The following is a 15,742-nucleotide window of genomic DNA, read 5'->3' on the forward strand; positions in this document are numbered from 1 at the left end:
CTCATTAGAGCCCAAGCTTAATTTATGCATAGGACAAACTATTCAAACTTTTCGAACGTAGTTGCACGAACGCTTGATAGATCGACGTCAAGCGTTCTGATTGTTATCAAACGGTAATAAATAGTTCATTGTCTTACGGAGTGTGAAACAAAATACACATTTAGTAAAAATAAGGTTTTAACCTGTCGGCAGTCGCTTTGTTGTGTTTTGTACAACACGTTAAAAAACTCGCTTATTGTCTACAGCATCAGCGTGATGCTGGCGGTAGTGGCCAACCGTGCGACTAACGGTGAATTTAGAATAAAGTTTTGATAATTGGGTAGAAACGCATATCTGAGGTGCGGACAATCTTTAATGTTAGCTACGATGCAGGAACAGCACTATGGAACGCGTGGTAATAAACAAGAACATAGGTAGGTCACCCAAAGGTAGATGAGAGTGAATTGTAAATCAACTCTCTGCACCACTTAGTTTTACCGGAAGTGTGAAGTGTGTCATTCAACCGCCTTCAACCGCCTTCAACCGCCTCGACTTCATTACCGTCGATAGAAATTCGGAGCGGCGGGCGCGGTCATTCCTCCCTAGAGCCCTAAGCCAGCATGTCTTCGACACATTATCCGATTTGCCTGGCTTCGTTCTTTAGTCGGATGTACGTTTCCGCCATCGTTTCAAATTTGCGAGCTATAATATTACACTATAATATTACACCCTCTGAAGCAATGTTGAACAGCAAGCACGAACGACCATTACCTTGCCGTAACCCTTTGCGAGATTCTAAGGAACTCGAGAGTATCCCTGACACTCGAACTATGCACATCACTCGATCCATCGTCGCCTTGATCAATCGTATAAATTTATCCGGGAATCCGTATTCGTGCATAGTCTGCCGTAGCTGGTCTATCACATCACTCTTCCTGAAATTATTGGCTTCAAACCCGGAGGCCAGCCAGATCATACACCATGGAGACCCTCTTGCTTCCCCACAACGCAACAAAAAGTCATCTCTGCGGTACCACAAGCTCCCTACGATCGCAAGCCTGTGATATTCGGACGCCCTATGTTCGTTCCGAAGACACTCTCCACTCACACTTCAACCGCTCGGAGACCACTTCGATAGCACGCTCAACACCTCATATATCATCTTCAGGATCTGTCGAAAGCACAATTTAAGGTAAATTTTCCCTGTTGTTGGGCGTAGGTTCTACTCCTACGAAATGCCCTGGGAACCGGGAGATCAAACGATAGGCTTGAGTGTCCACCCCGGAAGTGGCCGTGGCTGTGATCAGCTTGAGGCTTTGGCTAGTCCCCGACCTGGGCAACGAATGCTCCCAGAGTCATAATACGCTATAAGTTGTGTATAAGATTGCGTCACTCATCTTTTGTATCCTTAGTCAGATTGAAGCAAGGTGATGAGCGGAAACATCATCACAAGGTCATGTATGCTTTCAAGTTTTGCGGACGATATCGATATAATCGTAATTGATCGTCGAGCCATAAAAGAGGCATATGTACCCTATCAAAGGGAGGGCAAGAATTGGTCTTACAATTAATACCAGCAGGATGAAGTACAACTGTGTTCATAAAAATAGCAGTGAAAACCAACTTTCATACAAAATAATCAACTTTGACATTATGGATCTTTGTTCTCTTATGGTCTATTCATTTATTTAGTACAATTTAAAACTCATGATAATACTGAATCAACAATTTGCCGCCATAAGACTCGATTTGCAGCTGCAGCTCTCCAACGGGTCACGCCCAACGCTCGCCAGATCACGCTCCACTTGGTCCGCCCATCGTGCTCTCTGCGCTTCACGCCTTCTTGTACCAACCGGATGGTTAGCAAACACCAACTTTGCAGGGTTGTTGTCCAGTATTCTTGCAACATGCCCTGCCCGCCGTATCCATCCAGCTTTAGCCATTTTCAGGATGCTGGGTTTACCGTAGAGAGTGCAGCGAGCTCGTGGTTCATCCTTCTCCGCCACACACCGTTCTCCTGCACGCCGCCGAAGATCGAATCTCGAAAACTCCGAGTGTTTGTAGGTCCTCCTCGAGCATCGTCCATGTCTCGTATCCGTAAAAAACCACCGGAGCCCGTAGTAGGCTCGACTTCCACTGATAATGCGGCTTCGTTCGTTTCATGGCTCACGTTGTTGTCAGCCGTTAACAAGGAACCGAGGTAGACGAATACTTCTACCACCTCGAAAGTATCCCCGTCTATCGTAACATTGCTGTCAAGGCTTGTCCTGTCTCGCTCAGTAGACAGGAAAGTCCATCACCTTGTAGTAGTCCCCGTCGAGATTCAAATGAACTGGATATCCCGAAATCCTTACGGCTGTTCTGCACACCTCTCATCGTTGCTCTTAACAGTCTGGTAAGCTTCCCGGAAAACCGTTCTCCCATTACCTATTGAGTTTATTGACGATTGAGCTAAAATTTGACAGTGAACTTCAAATATGGTCAATTTTGTTAAAATTGGCTTTCATTGCTGTTTATGAACACAGCTGTACATTATCGCTGTTAGATAATGTGGGCCCAATAGTGCTGTTGAGAGCGAAGTTGTGTTAGATGGTGGATATTTTAAAATGGTGGAGGTTTTTGTGAGGTGTTATCCGCGTGGTGTGGCCGCGAGACTTGGATGTTGAAAGAAGTCTAGCGGAGAGCGTTTGGTGCTTTTGAATGTATTGTGCTCTAGGCGCCAGTCCAGTGTAAACTGTGTAAGGTATGTAACGGTCATTTCAAATGGCAGTACCAGTAGTTCCATTATGGTGGCGCTGCTGTCGCAAAGCAGTCAATGGTGAATAAAAAAAACTTAAAAATATACTTTCCGTGTGAAATAACCGGAAAAGAATTGAAACATGGAATGTACTAACCCTAGTCGAGAAGGGTATATTGGCACACATGGCCAATGTGGCATGCCGCATAAAGATTGAAATCCTAGGACGGAGCGAAGTTCGTTGACAGAGCTGGGTAGAACACAGTTTGGCATCGGTCATGTTCAACCTACGAGATGAATACATTCCTCGTCGACGCGTGGAGTTGGTTTGCCGCTGATCGCCCTCACCTACGCTGTGCTCATGGATCTTGTCCGACCCCATCCGAGTCGTCGTTAGATTGCGACAAGGATGTGTACTATCACTGCCGTTGATTCTCATCGTTATCGAGATCCTGGTAGGTGCGATTGATCGTGAATCAAATCGTTTTAACCCTCATTATGGAGTATCTGAACAGATCCGAACTGACTGATAACAAAGCCCTCCTCCTCGGTGCTCTGATATGCAGAGTAAATTTGATAATCTTGCCGGTCACTCCATACCGCCAGCAAGTCCAAGCCGTGGATGTAAACACCATCATCCCTTCCAACTTCACGATAGCTTGGACAGCAGTGGAGAATGTTGAAAGCTCCCAATATCCTGGTAGCCAAATGGCGGCGCCAAAATCGATAAAGGCCCGTGAGCCATACGTAATCTCTTAAGCTCTAAGTTGCACCATTTTTTTTTTTCAAAAGCTTATCAGAGTTAATCCATTAACACTAAAGAACAATGGCATAGTTGTACCATAGATAAACTGAGCTAGCATTAAGAGTACAAGTTGTTTTTAATTTCTTAACTGGTGTACCTGTACACTACAATAAGAAATATTTACTAAAGTTATGTTTGGTTTCCCGTACATACATGTGCGTATGAATTTCAGTTGAAGGAAATAACCTACCCACACTAGTATGGGACAAACATCAAATTCTCGCTCCAGTTGACTTTTTCGATCCCATTTAGGTCCCATATGAACTGTACAAAATTTCAGCGCAATCGGTGAAACTATAATTTAGCGCAAGCGGTTCAAAGTTTACATAGGATTTACTATGGGAAAAGTTACAATTTCAAACAAACAATTCTAGAGGTCGCCCTTTGTCTCCTTAATTCAAATCGATCAACGCATCTTGTAGAAAAATCATTTATGAAACTTTCCTTCGAAGACCGCAAAACAATTGGATGCTTGTGGAAAAAGTTATTGATTTATTACCGATTAGTGATCACACGAACGGCTTTTTGTTTTGTTTTATCAGCAGCACTGTAGCTGCTGCCTTGGCTGCTGCTGTTTCTGGGGGTGGTGATGCCACCCGCCACCCCAAGCAGCAACGGCAGCAGCAGTGCTGCTGATAAAACAAAACAAAAAGCCGTTCGTTGGATCGCTAATCGGTAATAAATCAATAACTTTTTCCACAAGCATCCAATTGTTTTGCGGTCTTCGAAGGAAAGTTTCATAAATGATTTTTCTACATGAAACGTTGATCGATTTGAATTAAGGAGACAAAGGGCGAGCTCTGGGATTTTTTGTTTGAAATTGTAACTTTTCCCATAGTAAATCCTATGTAAACTTTGAACCGCTTGCGCTAAATTATAGTTTCACCAATTGCGTTGAAATTTTGTACAGTTCATATGGGACCTAAATGGGATCTAAAAAGTCGACTGGAGCGAGGATCTATTTTTTCCATACAAGCGTGTCCCATACTAACCCACACACGCTACGCAACGGTTGCAAAGGAATGCCTTCCGTTTGAAACGTTAACCCCTTTTCCTGTTTCGATCGACCCAACTGTTGCAACCGAAAATTTAATAGGGGTTAAAACTCGATCGAGGTAAGTTTTGTCCTTTTCATCTGTTTACATTCAGCCGGTGCTTCCCCAAGCGGCCTTTGTTATTCGATAGCTGGTGGAAATTCGATGCACATACTATAATCACCCGCGGATTAGCACAAAAAGCCCAACCGGTGAAAGGGTGATGTTGGATCATTAGACCATTGTTTCTGTCTGCGTAAATCATGGAAATAATGATAGATCGTAAATTAACCAGGTTGAAAATATATGCGCTCGAGAATGAAGTCATTCTTTTGGAAAGGGTTGCGGATGGCTGCTTTAAAGCACTTCACCATATGGCACACGCGATGACTGAGTGCGACTGACTGGTTTGATTACCGAATGTATACGTTTGCACATTGATCATATATGCGATTGGCTGTTGTAAGTCTAGCACCTGCACGAAGCTGGACATAACCGAAATTAAGCTGAAAACATTCTCTCGTTCAAGATGAGCGGTTTTCACCGACCTTGACTGTCAAATTAAAAACGTAATTAACGTGCTCGTGTTGTGGAAAATTGTTTTTATCACACACTTCCTCCTCAAGTGTTTTGGCCGTTGAAAAACTGATGCCAGATCGTAATACATTTTAAGACAAAATGAGTAAGATTGATATTTATTAGGATGGATCAACAAATTATATCTTGCATACCATGCGACCGAGTTGCAAATATGGTCAACTTGCCTGGTCTTCAAGAATGTTCTCAGCGATTGTTCGTGTAACATCAAACATTACAGAAATCAGTCAGATGCGCAGGCCATCGAATGTTTCTTGATTAATAACCTACTCGCTCATTTTGATTATCAAGCAGGTTCAAAATCCTTCTTTTTGTGACCCTCAGAAGCCGAAAAGGGCGCAATTGGTTACGAATAATCGGTTGTGTATTTGTTGATGAAATTATTTCAAGATCATCGCATGAGGGGGAATAAGGAAGCAAAAACCAACGGAAAACAAACAACCTTCATCACCGTTTCATCCTGAGTGCAGCTTCCGGGAAATCATTCACAACGGACGCATCTTTGCGGGTTGATTTGTTGCTATTCGATAATGTGACCCTCGTAGGCAAAAAGTAAGGGTAGCATATCCCTATATGCAAGTGATTGAGTAGTGCGATTCATTCGCATCCAGGGAATGAGAACGAATAAACAAACACGATTAATTGCATTTTATTGTTATGGAAACTAAAAAACCGGTCAGATTTTTTTGTAAACATTTGTGCACGTGGCTTGTTTACATGTGATGATATTGAATATCAAGTAACGCATCCAGAGCAGGAATGAATAACTGCCACATAACTGGAGCATACCAAAGTCAGGCATCATACCAAGACAAGGTATTGGTCGGTTACCCAGGTATTGAAAATAACTTAACTTGGTATTTTGTAGGTATTGATGAAATACCTCAACGAGTTATTGGTTTGGTCATTGGCGTAGCTAGGGGGGGGGGGGGGGTTTCCAGGGGTGCCTGGCACCCCCTAGAATAAATTTGGCACCCCTTAGAATTTTTCCTTGACAATCACCTAAAATTTAAAAATTCATATGATTATTTCAATGTTTATTAATGGCGTGTTACAACCCCTCAGGTTGTGTCGCTCCTAGTTACTCAACTGACCGTACCCCATGCTCCGATATGGTCGTGTGCCGATGGATGAGTGATGACAGGAGCAGAATAGAAAGCGAGTGAAGAGAACAATAGGGAATAGAAATCCTCTTTATTTACAAAAACAGCAAAGTCATTGAAGACGAATGCAGTGAATTCTTAACGTAGTTTGTTTCCTTATATTACTACTATAAATAATTGCTTAAAACTAGTAGTACGGCCAAAGTAAGATTGTGAAATTGAACTTAAAACTATAAATGCTAAATACTACATGGATTTCTCTAGGTTCATACGACAAACACTACGGACAAATACTTAAACTAAAGCTAACCTAAACATACACGTTAGCCCGAAGGTAAATGAAATAATAATGTGTTAAAAAGACATAAATGCTAACTAAATATACAAATAGACAGACCTCACATTGCTAGTCAGGGACATTCGACTTAGGATGGACAAAAGGACGAAGATTTACTAAACGTAAGTAACGAAAATATGTACTTTCAAACACAACTATGAATTACCTCCATCATACATGCAGGATATTAAAATATCTACGAACTGACGGATATTATAAATCTCGGAAACTACCCTTTCTTCGCCACCGAAACCCAACAACTTTTAATATCGTTTACCGGAGGAGGTGGAAGATGTCCAATCCGGTCGAGCAAAATACCCCTACGACCAGCAGAGGTACTGAAGGTAAGAAGAAGCCCGAAAAGACACGTCCCTCTCGAAAGCAAAAATCAAATAAAGACCCCCCCATCGACCCCCTACGCGACCCTAAAGCTAAGAAAAACACGTCTGTCGGTTCCCGATCGCGCGCGGGTGACAATAAATCACCAATATCTTCCCGGATTCGAACTTCCAAAAAACACTGTGTTATGTGCGCGGGTGTAGAAGATGGTGAGCTAGTTCGGTGTAAAACTTGTGGCTGTCGGTACCATGTCAGCTGTGCAGGAGTTTCCCAGGACGTTGCGGATTGCGACTGGAGTTGCTTGAAATGCGAAACCGCGAAAGTACACCAGGATAAGCAGAAGGCGTCCAAGAAGAAGACCACCAATGCAGAGCAGCCGACGAAGCCGATTAGGAAAAGTTCTAAGAGGATGGATTCTGGTAAACCAAATAAATCGGTGAAGGATTCAACCTCTAAGGATCGCCGACAGAAACCAAAAGCTTCTGCCCCCGAAATATCAGCGAACGTGGATGCTATGTTGGCCGCTGAAATCGACAAGTTGGCGAACGTCTCGACGAAAGCGAAGTCTATAGTGTCCAATTCATCGTGCAAATCGGCACTATCGCTGAAGCTACAGATGCAGAAAGTGTTGGCCGAAGAAACGTTGATGCTTGAGGAGATGAAGCGACGACGGGAGTTCATGAAGAAAAAGTTCGAGCTGATGGAGGAAATTGCTGAGGTACAAAGCTGTCCAGTGCCAGGGGCCCGAACAACAGATCCTTTAACGAAGGTGAAAGGTTGGCTCCAGAAGCAGCGTCAAGCCGAAAATGAATCAGTAGCGGCGGATGACGATGAGCACGATAGCGACGATGACACGGAGGACAACATGGACGACGACGAGGATGACGACGCCGGAGATACCGAATCAAGTTCGGAGTATGCGGCCGACGAAGAAGGTGAGAACTCGTCGGGCGAAATGGAACCGGAAAGCGACGATAGCGAAGACGATTCTAGCTCAGCAGACGAGTCATACCACGAGCGAGGTGATGAACACCATGAGGAAAGATTTTCTCCTAGGGAACGTTCAACTCCGGTACAAGTGAGGGCTTCCAGAACGGCAAATCGGGAGAAGCATTCCCGGTCTAGTGCCACGCTTTCCCGCGACCAGATTGCGGCACGTCAGGTTGTGCCATGTGATCTCCCGAAGTTTGGCGGCAGCCCAGAAGAATGGCCGATGTTCATATCGACATTCGAAAGTACGACGAGAATGTGTGGCTACAAGGACGAGGAGAATATGATCCGCCTTCGAAACTGTTTAAAAGACGAAGCGTTTGCTTCTGTGCGGAGCTTTCTGATGCATCCGTCGATGGTATCGAAAGCGATTAGCGTCCTGAAACTTAGGTTTGGTCAACCGCACATGATCATCAGTACGTTGCGCGAGAAGGTGCTAGCTACGCCACCGATTAGAACTGATTCGATCGGAAAGCTAGTAGACTATGCACTTGCCGTACAGAACTTGTGTTCGACTATCGATGCTTGTGGGCGGAAGGAGTATATGCGTGATGCGACTCTGATGCAAGAACTCGTTTGCAAGCTTCCCTCCGCTATCAAACTGGATTGGGCGAGGCACAGCAAAACACTAGCGAAGGTGACCCTATCAACCTTCTCCGATTGGATTTTCTCGATTGCGGAAGATGCAAGCATCGTAGCAAACCCTCGAAAGTCCCACAGCTACGAGCAGGAGCCACGCAATAAGCGCCAAGGAAAGGTTTTCGTCAACACTCACGTTGAATCTTCTCCACCGGTAGCGGGTGGCCAGAAGGTTACTGGCAATCGGCCGAACGTCGTTTCTAGCGGCAAAACCTCGATGGAAGGACCGACCATATGCCCTACTTGCAAGGGCAGCTGTCGAACTGCAGCGAAGTGTAAGCGTTTCCTCGATCTCTCCTATGAAGCAAAATGGGCAGCCGTTCGCGAGCTCAGAATATGCCGTCGTTGCCTACGACAGCATGGAGGTAACTGCAACAGCAAGCCGTGTGGAGTCAACGGGTGTACATTGAAGCATAATTCGCTTTTGCACAAGAGCCTCGTTGTACCAGGTGTAGTCACAGGCAGCCCGGGTAGCCCTAACCCGGCCAAGGCGAATGAAGAACGCAGTATCAACACACACCGCGTCGAAACAGGCCTAGAACTGTTCCGGTACATCCCTGTAACGTTGTTTGGGCCGACGAAGCAAGTGGAGTGCTACGCCTTTCTTGATGATGGATCCGAGCTGACGTTGTTGGATGAGCAGATCGCCAAGGATTTGGATTTGATCGGTGGTGCGAAGCCGTTATGTTTGAAGTGGACTGGAGGAACTCACCGCTTCGAGGAGAAGTCAAGATGTGTGGACATAGGAATTTCCGGATCGGCGGGAAGAAGGTTTGAGCTAAGCGGAGTGCGGACGGTTGAAGCGCTTGAGCTACCATATCAAAGCTTGAACGTCGAGGTACTTCAGGAGAAGTATAAGCATCTGCGCAGTATCCCAGTGGAGTCGTATAATCGTGTCCAACCAAGGATTCTAATAGGAGTCAAGCATGCCAATGTTTCGTTGGTAAGACGGTGCCGAGAGGGAAAGGAAGGCGAGCCCATCACCGTGAAGACCCATCTGGGGTGGACGATCTTCGGAGGTTGGTCGAAGCAAGAATCGAGCAACGGCGGGAGCCATATCTATCACATTTGTGCGTGCAACCTACAGAACGATGAACAACTGCACCTGGCAGTGAAGCAGTACTTCAGCCTGGATAGCCTGGGAATCATGATGCCAGTTGCGGCCTCAGTATCTAGAGACGACGAGAGGGCCTTGATGTTGCTCAGTTCGCTCACGCAGGTCACCGGCAATAGATACCAAACCGGACTGCTCTGGCGTTCCGATAATATTCGCCTTCCGGACAGCCGGCCAATGGCCTTACAGCGGCTCAAGTGTCTAGAAAGGCGTCTAGCCAAAAATGCCGATCTGAAGCTTGCCTACGATGGGAAACTAGCAGAATACGAAACGAAAGGGTACATTAGGAAGGTAACCCAGAAGGAGATAGAGCAAAACAAAGGTCACTCTTGGTACCTTCCCACGTTTCCGGTTATAAATCCCAACAAGCCAGGAAAGATCCGTATTGTATGGGATGCTGCGGCAACCGCACATGGCGTAAGTCTCAACTCTATGCTGCTTACTGGTCCGGACTTGTTAAGTTCGTTGGTAGCCGTCCTGAACCAATTTCGAGAACACCGCATCGGTATTTGTGGAGACATCCGCGAAATGTTTCTCCAGATCGGAATACGTCCAGAGGACCAGTTTTACCAGTTGTTTCTATGGAACGACAACGTAAACCAGGAAGAACCTAGCACTTTCATTGTTCCTGTAATGATCTTCGGGGCACGGTCTTCGCCAACCACAGCGCAATTTGTTAAAAACCAGAACGCGCAAAGGTTCCGTGATGAGTTCCCCGTTGCAGTAGAAGCCATTGAGAAAAAGCACTATGTGGACGATATGCTTGCCAGCACGGAAACGGAAGATGAAGCCATCGACCTGGCGAAGTCGGTGAAACACGTTCATGCTCAAGGCGGCTTTGATATTAGGAACTGGGTTTCTAACTCCGCCAAAGTTTTGAATGCGTTGGACGAATTACCGACGAGTGAGAAGTCCCTAAACCTAGCAGCCGACATTGCGACGGAGAAAGTCCTGGGAATGTGGTGGAACACCTCAACCGACTGCTTCACATTTAAGATCAGCTGGACCAGGTTTGACGCAGCACTGTTTGACGGAAGCAGAGCGCCTACCAAGCGAGAACTTCTTCGGATCCTGATGAGTATCTTCGATCCATTGGGACTCATTTCGCAATACCTAATGATGGTCAAGGTCGTACTCCAAGAAGTATGGCGTAAGGGACTGACATGGGATGACCAGATCGAAGGCAAGCAATTCGACGATTGGCAGACGTGGACAAAATTGCTACCGAAGCTGGAGGAACTCGAAATACCCCGATGTTACCGTCAGATCACAACAACTAGAGCCCAGATTCAAATGCACACATTCGTGGACGCTGGAGACAAAGGGATGGCTGCAGTCGTGTATCTACGGTTCGAAGAAAATGGAATCATCGAATGTGCTCTAGTCGGGGCGAAAACACGGGTTGCGCCTTTGAAGTACCTGTCAACGCCGCGTTCGGAACTCCAGGCTGCTGTCATCGGAGCGAGATTATCCAACAGCACTATGAAGTCATTGTCTCTTTCAGTGTCGCAGCGCTTCTTGTGGTGCGACTCACGTAACGTACTGTGCTGGTTACGTTCCGATCACCGTCGTTACAGCCAGTATGTTGCGGCAAGAGCAAGTGAAATTCTAGACACTACAGAAGTCAACGAATGGAAGTGGGTCAAATCGGAGTGGAACGTCGCAGATGATGGCACGAAATGGACAGGGCAGGTGCAGATGAAGTCCAACGATCGCTGGTTTCGAGGACCGGCATTTTTGCATAAAGCGGAGCGAGATTGGCCTGTTATCCCCTACAACCAAGAAACAACGAACGAAGAACTTCGCGCCAGCGTACTGGTGCACAGGAAAGTTGAGGATCCAGTGGTTGTGGCTAGTGACTATTCAAGCTGGAAGCGCCTGATAAAGGTTACGGGATATGTGCAGCGATTCGTGTACAATCTACGAGCAAAACGACAGGGATTAGTTTCACGTCAAGGACCATTATCCAGTGAAGAACTGCGACGGGCTCAGCTGTACCATTTTCGACAGGCACAACAAGATGTCTACTACGAAGAGATGTTGGTGCTGAAAGAGGGATCGAAAGATAAAGAGAACGTGCGGAGGCAATGGCAACAATACAGTCGCAGCCAGATCTACAAGATGAGTCCATTCGTGGACGAAGACGGAGTTTTGCGAATGAACAGCCGAGCTGCGAAGTGCTCTTTCCTGTTTCCGGACGAAAAGTTCCCGTTAATACTTCCGGACAACCATCCGGTCACCAAAGTTCTCCTAGTGGATTTCCATGAGAGGTACCATCATCGCAATTACGCGACTGTAGCCAACGAGGTGCGTAGACGGTACTGTATTCCACGACTTCGTCAAACACTTCGCAAGATGCGATATGGTTGTCAATGGTGTCGGAACCGAGATGCAAAACCTGCTGCACCAGAGATGGCCGAACTTCCATCGGCGAGAATGGCTGCCTTCACCAAGCCATTTTCCCATGTAGGCGTAGATTTCTTTGGGCCTATTGAAATCGTAATAGGGCGAAGGGTCGAAAAGCGTTGGGGGGTCTTAATGACGTGTCTAACTGTCCGGGCTCTTCATATTGAGGTTGCTAACTCCCTTAGCACCAGCTCGTGTATGATGGCGTTGAACAATTTCATCGCTCGTCGAGGCACACCAGTGTGTTTTTACTCCGATAGAGGGACGAATTTCGTCGGCGCGTCCAAAGAGCTACGCGACGCTCTGAAGGCGCTAGACAAGCACGAAATGTCGAAGGAGTACACAACACCAACTACGTCCTGGCAGTTCAACCCTCCGTCCAGCCCCCACATGGGCGGTAGCTGGGAGCGGTTGATCCAATCGGTAAAGCGGAACCTGACAGAAGTGCTGAAATGTAGGCGACCAACGGACGAGGAACTACGCAGCGCGTTGACACAGATCGAATCTGTTCTCAACAGTCGCCCACTTACTGATGTTCCCGTGGACGATGAGTCGGAACCGGCTCTTACTCCCAACCATTTTTTATTGGGGTCATCGGATGGCTCGAAACCCCTGACACCATTTGATGACAGCGTTCAAGTTGTGCGACGGGGATGGCAGGTGTCCCAGATGATGGCGAATCTTTTCTGGAAACGATGGCTTAGGAATTATTTACCCGAAATTACTAAACGAACCAAGTGGTTCAAGAAGGTAAAGCCCATAGCCGTGGGGGATGTCGTCATTATTGTGGATCCGGAGTTACCACGGAACTGCTGGCCTAAAGGACGGGTAATCGGTACAGTAGAGAAAGGAGGTCAGGTACGTAGAGCAACTGTTCAAACTAGCAAGGGAGTGTACGAGCGACCAGCGGTCAAGCTGGCGGTCCTTGATATCTGGAGCGAAAATAGGTAGGCCAAATCCTGGAGTTGGCATACCGGGGGGGAGTGTTACAACCCCTCAGGTTGTGTCGCTCCTAGTTACTCAACTGACCGTACCCCATGCTCCGATATGGTCGTGCGCCGATGGATGAGTGATGACAGGAGCAGAATAGAAAGCGAGTGATGAGAACAATAGGGAATAGAAATCCTCTTTATTTACAAAAACAGCAAAGTCATTGAAGACGAATGCAGTGAATTCTTAACGTAGTTTGTTTCCTTATATTACTACTATAAATAATTGCTTAAAACTAGTAGTACGGCCAAAGTAAGATTGTGAAATTGAACTTAAAACTATAAATGCTAAATACTACATGGATTTCTCTAGGTTCATACGACAAACACTACGGACAAATACTTAAACTAAAGCTAACCTAAACATACACGTTAGCCCGAAGGTAAATGAAATAATAATGTGTTAAAAAGACATAAATGCTAACTAAATATACAAATAGACAGACCTCACATTGCTAGTCAGGGACATTCGACTTAGGATGGACAAAAGGACGAAGATTTACTAAACGTAAGTAACGAAAATATGTACTTTCAAACACAACTATGAATTACCTCCATCATACATGCAGGATATTAAAATATCTACGAACTGACGGATATTATAAATCTCGGAAACTACCCTTTCTTCGCCACCGAAACCCAACATGGCGTATTTTAACAAAACATTAAATACGCCTGGAGTTACTTTATAACCTGTTTTATTTTTAGAGATTTGGATTGGTAAGAACAATCGGCAGACTTACTTTCTAGAAATTAAGCACCAAAATAGTGTATATTCAATCCTAGCTGAGTAGTTTGTTTAGAAATCTCTAAAAGGATTTTCCTGAGACATTATATAAACTATGTGTATCTATGCTGGAGGTATTTAGGCTCAAATCGCGGATTTTTTTGTGATTTCTCTGGGCAAGTTCTCACGGTATTGGTTATTTGATTCAATTTTGTTTAGTTGGTGTAATTGGAATGCATTATTGTAAAATCCAGCGAATTCGTTTGAATAAAGCTTATAGTAATAAAATATTAAGTGCGTGACATCTCTAGTAATTTTTTTCGGTCAAACAGACTAGAAGAGCTAAGAACGATGATGTAACTGAAATAGAACGTTTTAGGTTTTATGAGCGGTTTTGAAAGCCACGCTACAAGATTAGTTGGTCTCCAAAATGTTGGTTGGGATGTGGGTTTCTCATGGTTGACTTATTCAATACAAAATATGTAGACACTGCACATATTTTTAAACATGATAAACATATTTTGACATATGACATATTTTTAAACATGATAAATTTCCAAAATAAGCTTCATTTCCATACAAACGAAAGTTGCAAACTTTGGGCTGCGTTTTCTCCGATGTCTAATCCTATTGAATATTACTCTTATGCGATTATGGGCAGTACAGGATGTTAGTATTTTCGGATCGATCACAACGTTCATAGCGACAATCTCTTTTTTATAGCATGCACATGAAAATTATTTGCAAGAACAATTGTGAGAAGTATGAATTACAGGAACTAAAAAAACAACAAAAAATATGTGTAGTACAGACATTTTGTGTTTTCGGTTCGAACTAGACATTATTCGAAAGTCTACTATTAAATTGAGGGGGTTAGAAGCAAAGGGGTGTAAGTGACAAAAACTCACTTTCGAGTAAATGAGGTTTAAAGTTTTGGGCCAATTTTTCATCCCATACAAAATGTATGAAGTTTAAAAATCAACTCTATTTTCTCTGATTTATTGTAATTTTTCCAATCATCGTAGAAACAATCTTAAAAAAGTTCCTGAAAGCTTGAAATCTGAAGAATTTTATGATATGCTCAACTCAAAATCGACAAAATGATCACTTACACCCCTTTGATTCTGGGCCCCTCAAATATTATTGCCCGTAAATAATTACATGAACAATTAAATGATTTTCAAGAGAGATGAAGAACAGTTATTTTAAAAGCTATATAATTGACTGTTATATGATATTTTCCATTTTTTTTTCTATACGATTGAAACTTTCTATTAAACACGATTGTTGCGATTGCAGGAGGGGATTTGAGATCGACTCTTCCAGCAAAATGAGAGACAAGCTGTATAATGACTCTCCTTCTTTGCAACGTCTGTTCGTATGAATATCAGGGTATGTCTACAGGAATGCCTATTTAATATTGCGATACATGTTTAAATTAGAAATCACTATTGTGCGCAACAACGAACCCTCTAATTTTACTGGTACATGAAGAACGTTCAATTGAAAATTTTGTTTTACAAATCGAACTCAGCATTTCTTCGGAAATCTAGTAGGTAATTATTTCAATCATTGTGATTTTCTTTAGAAATTTCTTTGGAAATTCCATCGGTATTTACATCAGAATTACAATCAAAATTTTTGCCAACAAAATTAATGTTTGGAAGTTGATTTGGTAATTCCTGTAAAATTCCTTGATTATTGCTTTATAAATTACTTAAGTAATGCTATTGAAAATAGTTCGTCAATTCCTTTGGGATTTTTTTCGGATATATGATTGGAAATATATTAATAAATTCCATCAATACTTTTCCATTATTTTCTTTGAGAATTTCTGTGGTAATTGCTTTTGAACTTGTTTTGGCAATTTCTTTGAGGATTTCTTCGGCATGTTTGTTTATTTTTTTTTAGAATTTCTGCGGTTGTTCTGTTGGACGCTGATCAGC

At 44.1% G+C, this 15,742-nt stretch overlaps 1 protein-coding gene across 1 annotated transcript; it reads left to right on the forward strand.

Annotated features, from left to right (window-relative positions):
- Positions 1-7,118: 7,118 nt before the first annotated feature.
- Positions 7,119-13,031, forward strand: LOC134286614 (uncharacterized). The gene has a single exon (XM_062848248.1). It carries the CDS (start codon positions 7,119-7,121, stop codon positions 13,029-13,031), a length of 5,913 nt encoding a protein of 1,970 aa, XP_062704232.1.
- Positions 13,032-15,742: the final 2,711 nt, after the last annotated feature.

The sequence above is a fragment of the Aedes albopictus genome, chromosome 2 (genome assembly GCF_035046485.1).
Source record: "Aedes albopictus strain Foshan chromosome 2, AalbF5, whole genome shotgun sequence".
Classification (NCBI taxonomy): domain Eukaryota; kingdom Metazoa; phylum Arthropoda; class Insecta; order Diptera; family Culicidae; genus Aedes; species Aedes albopictus.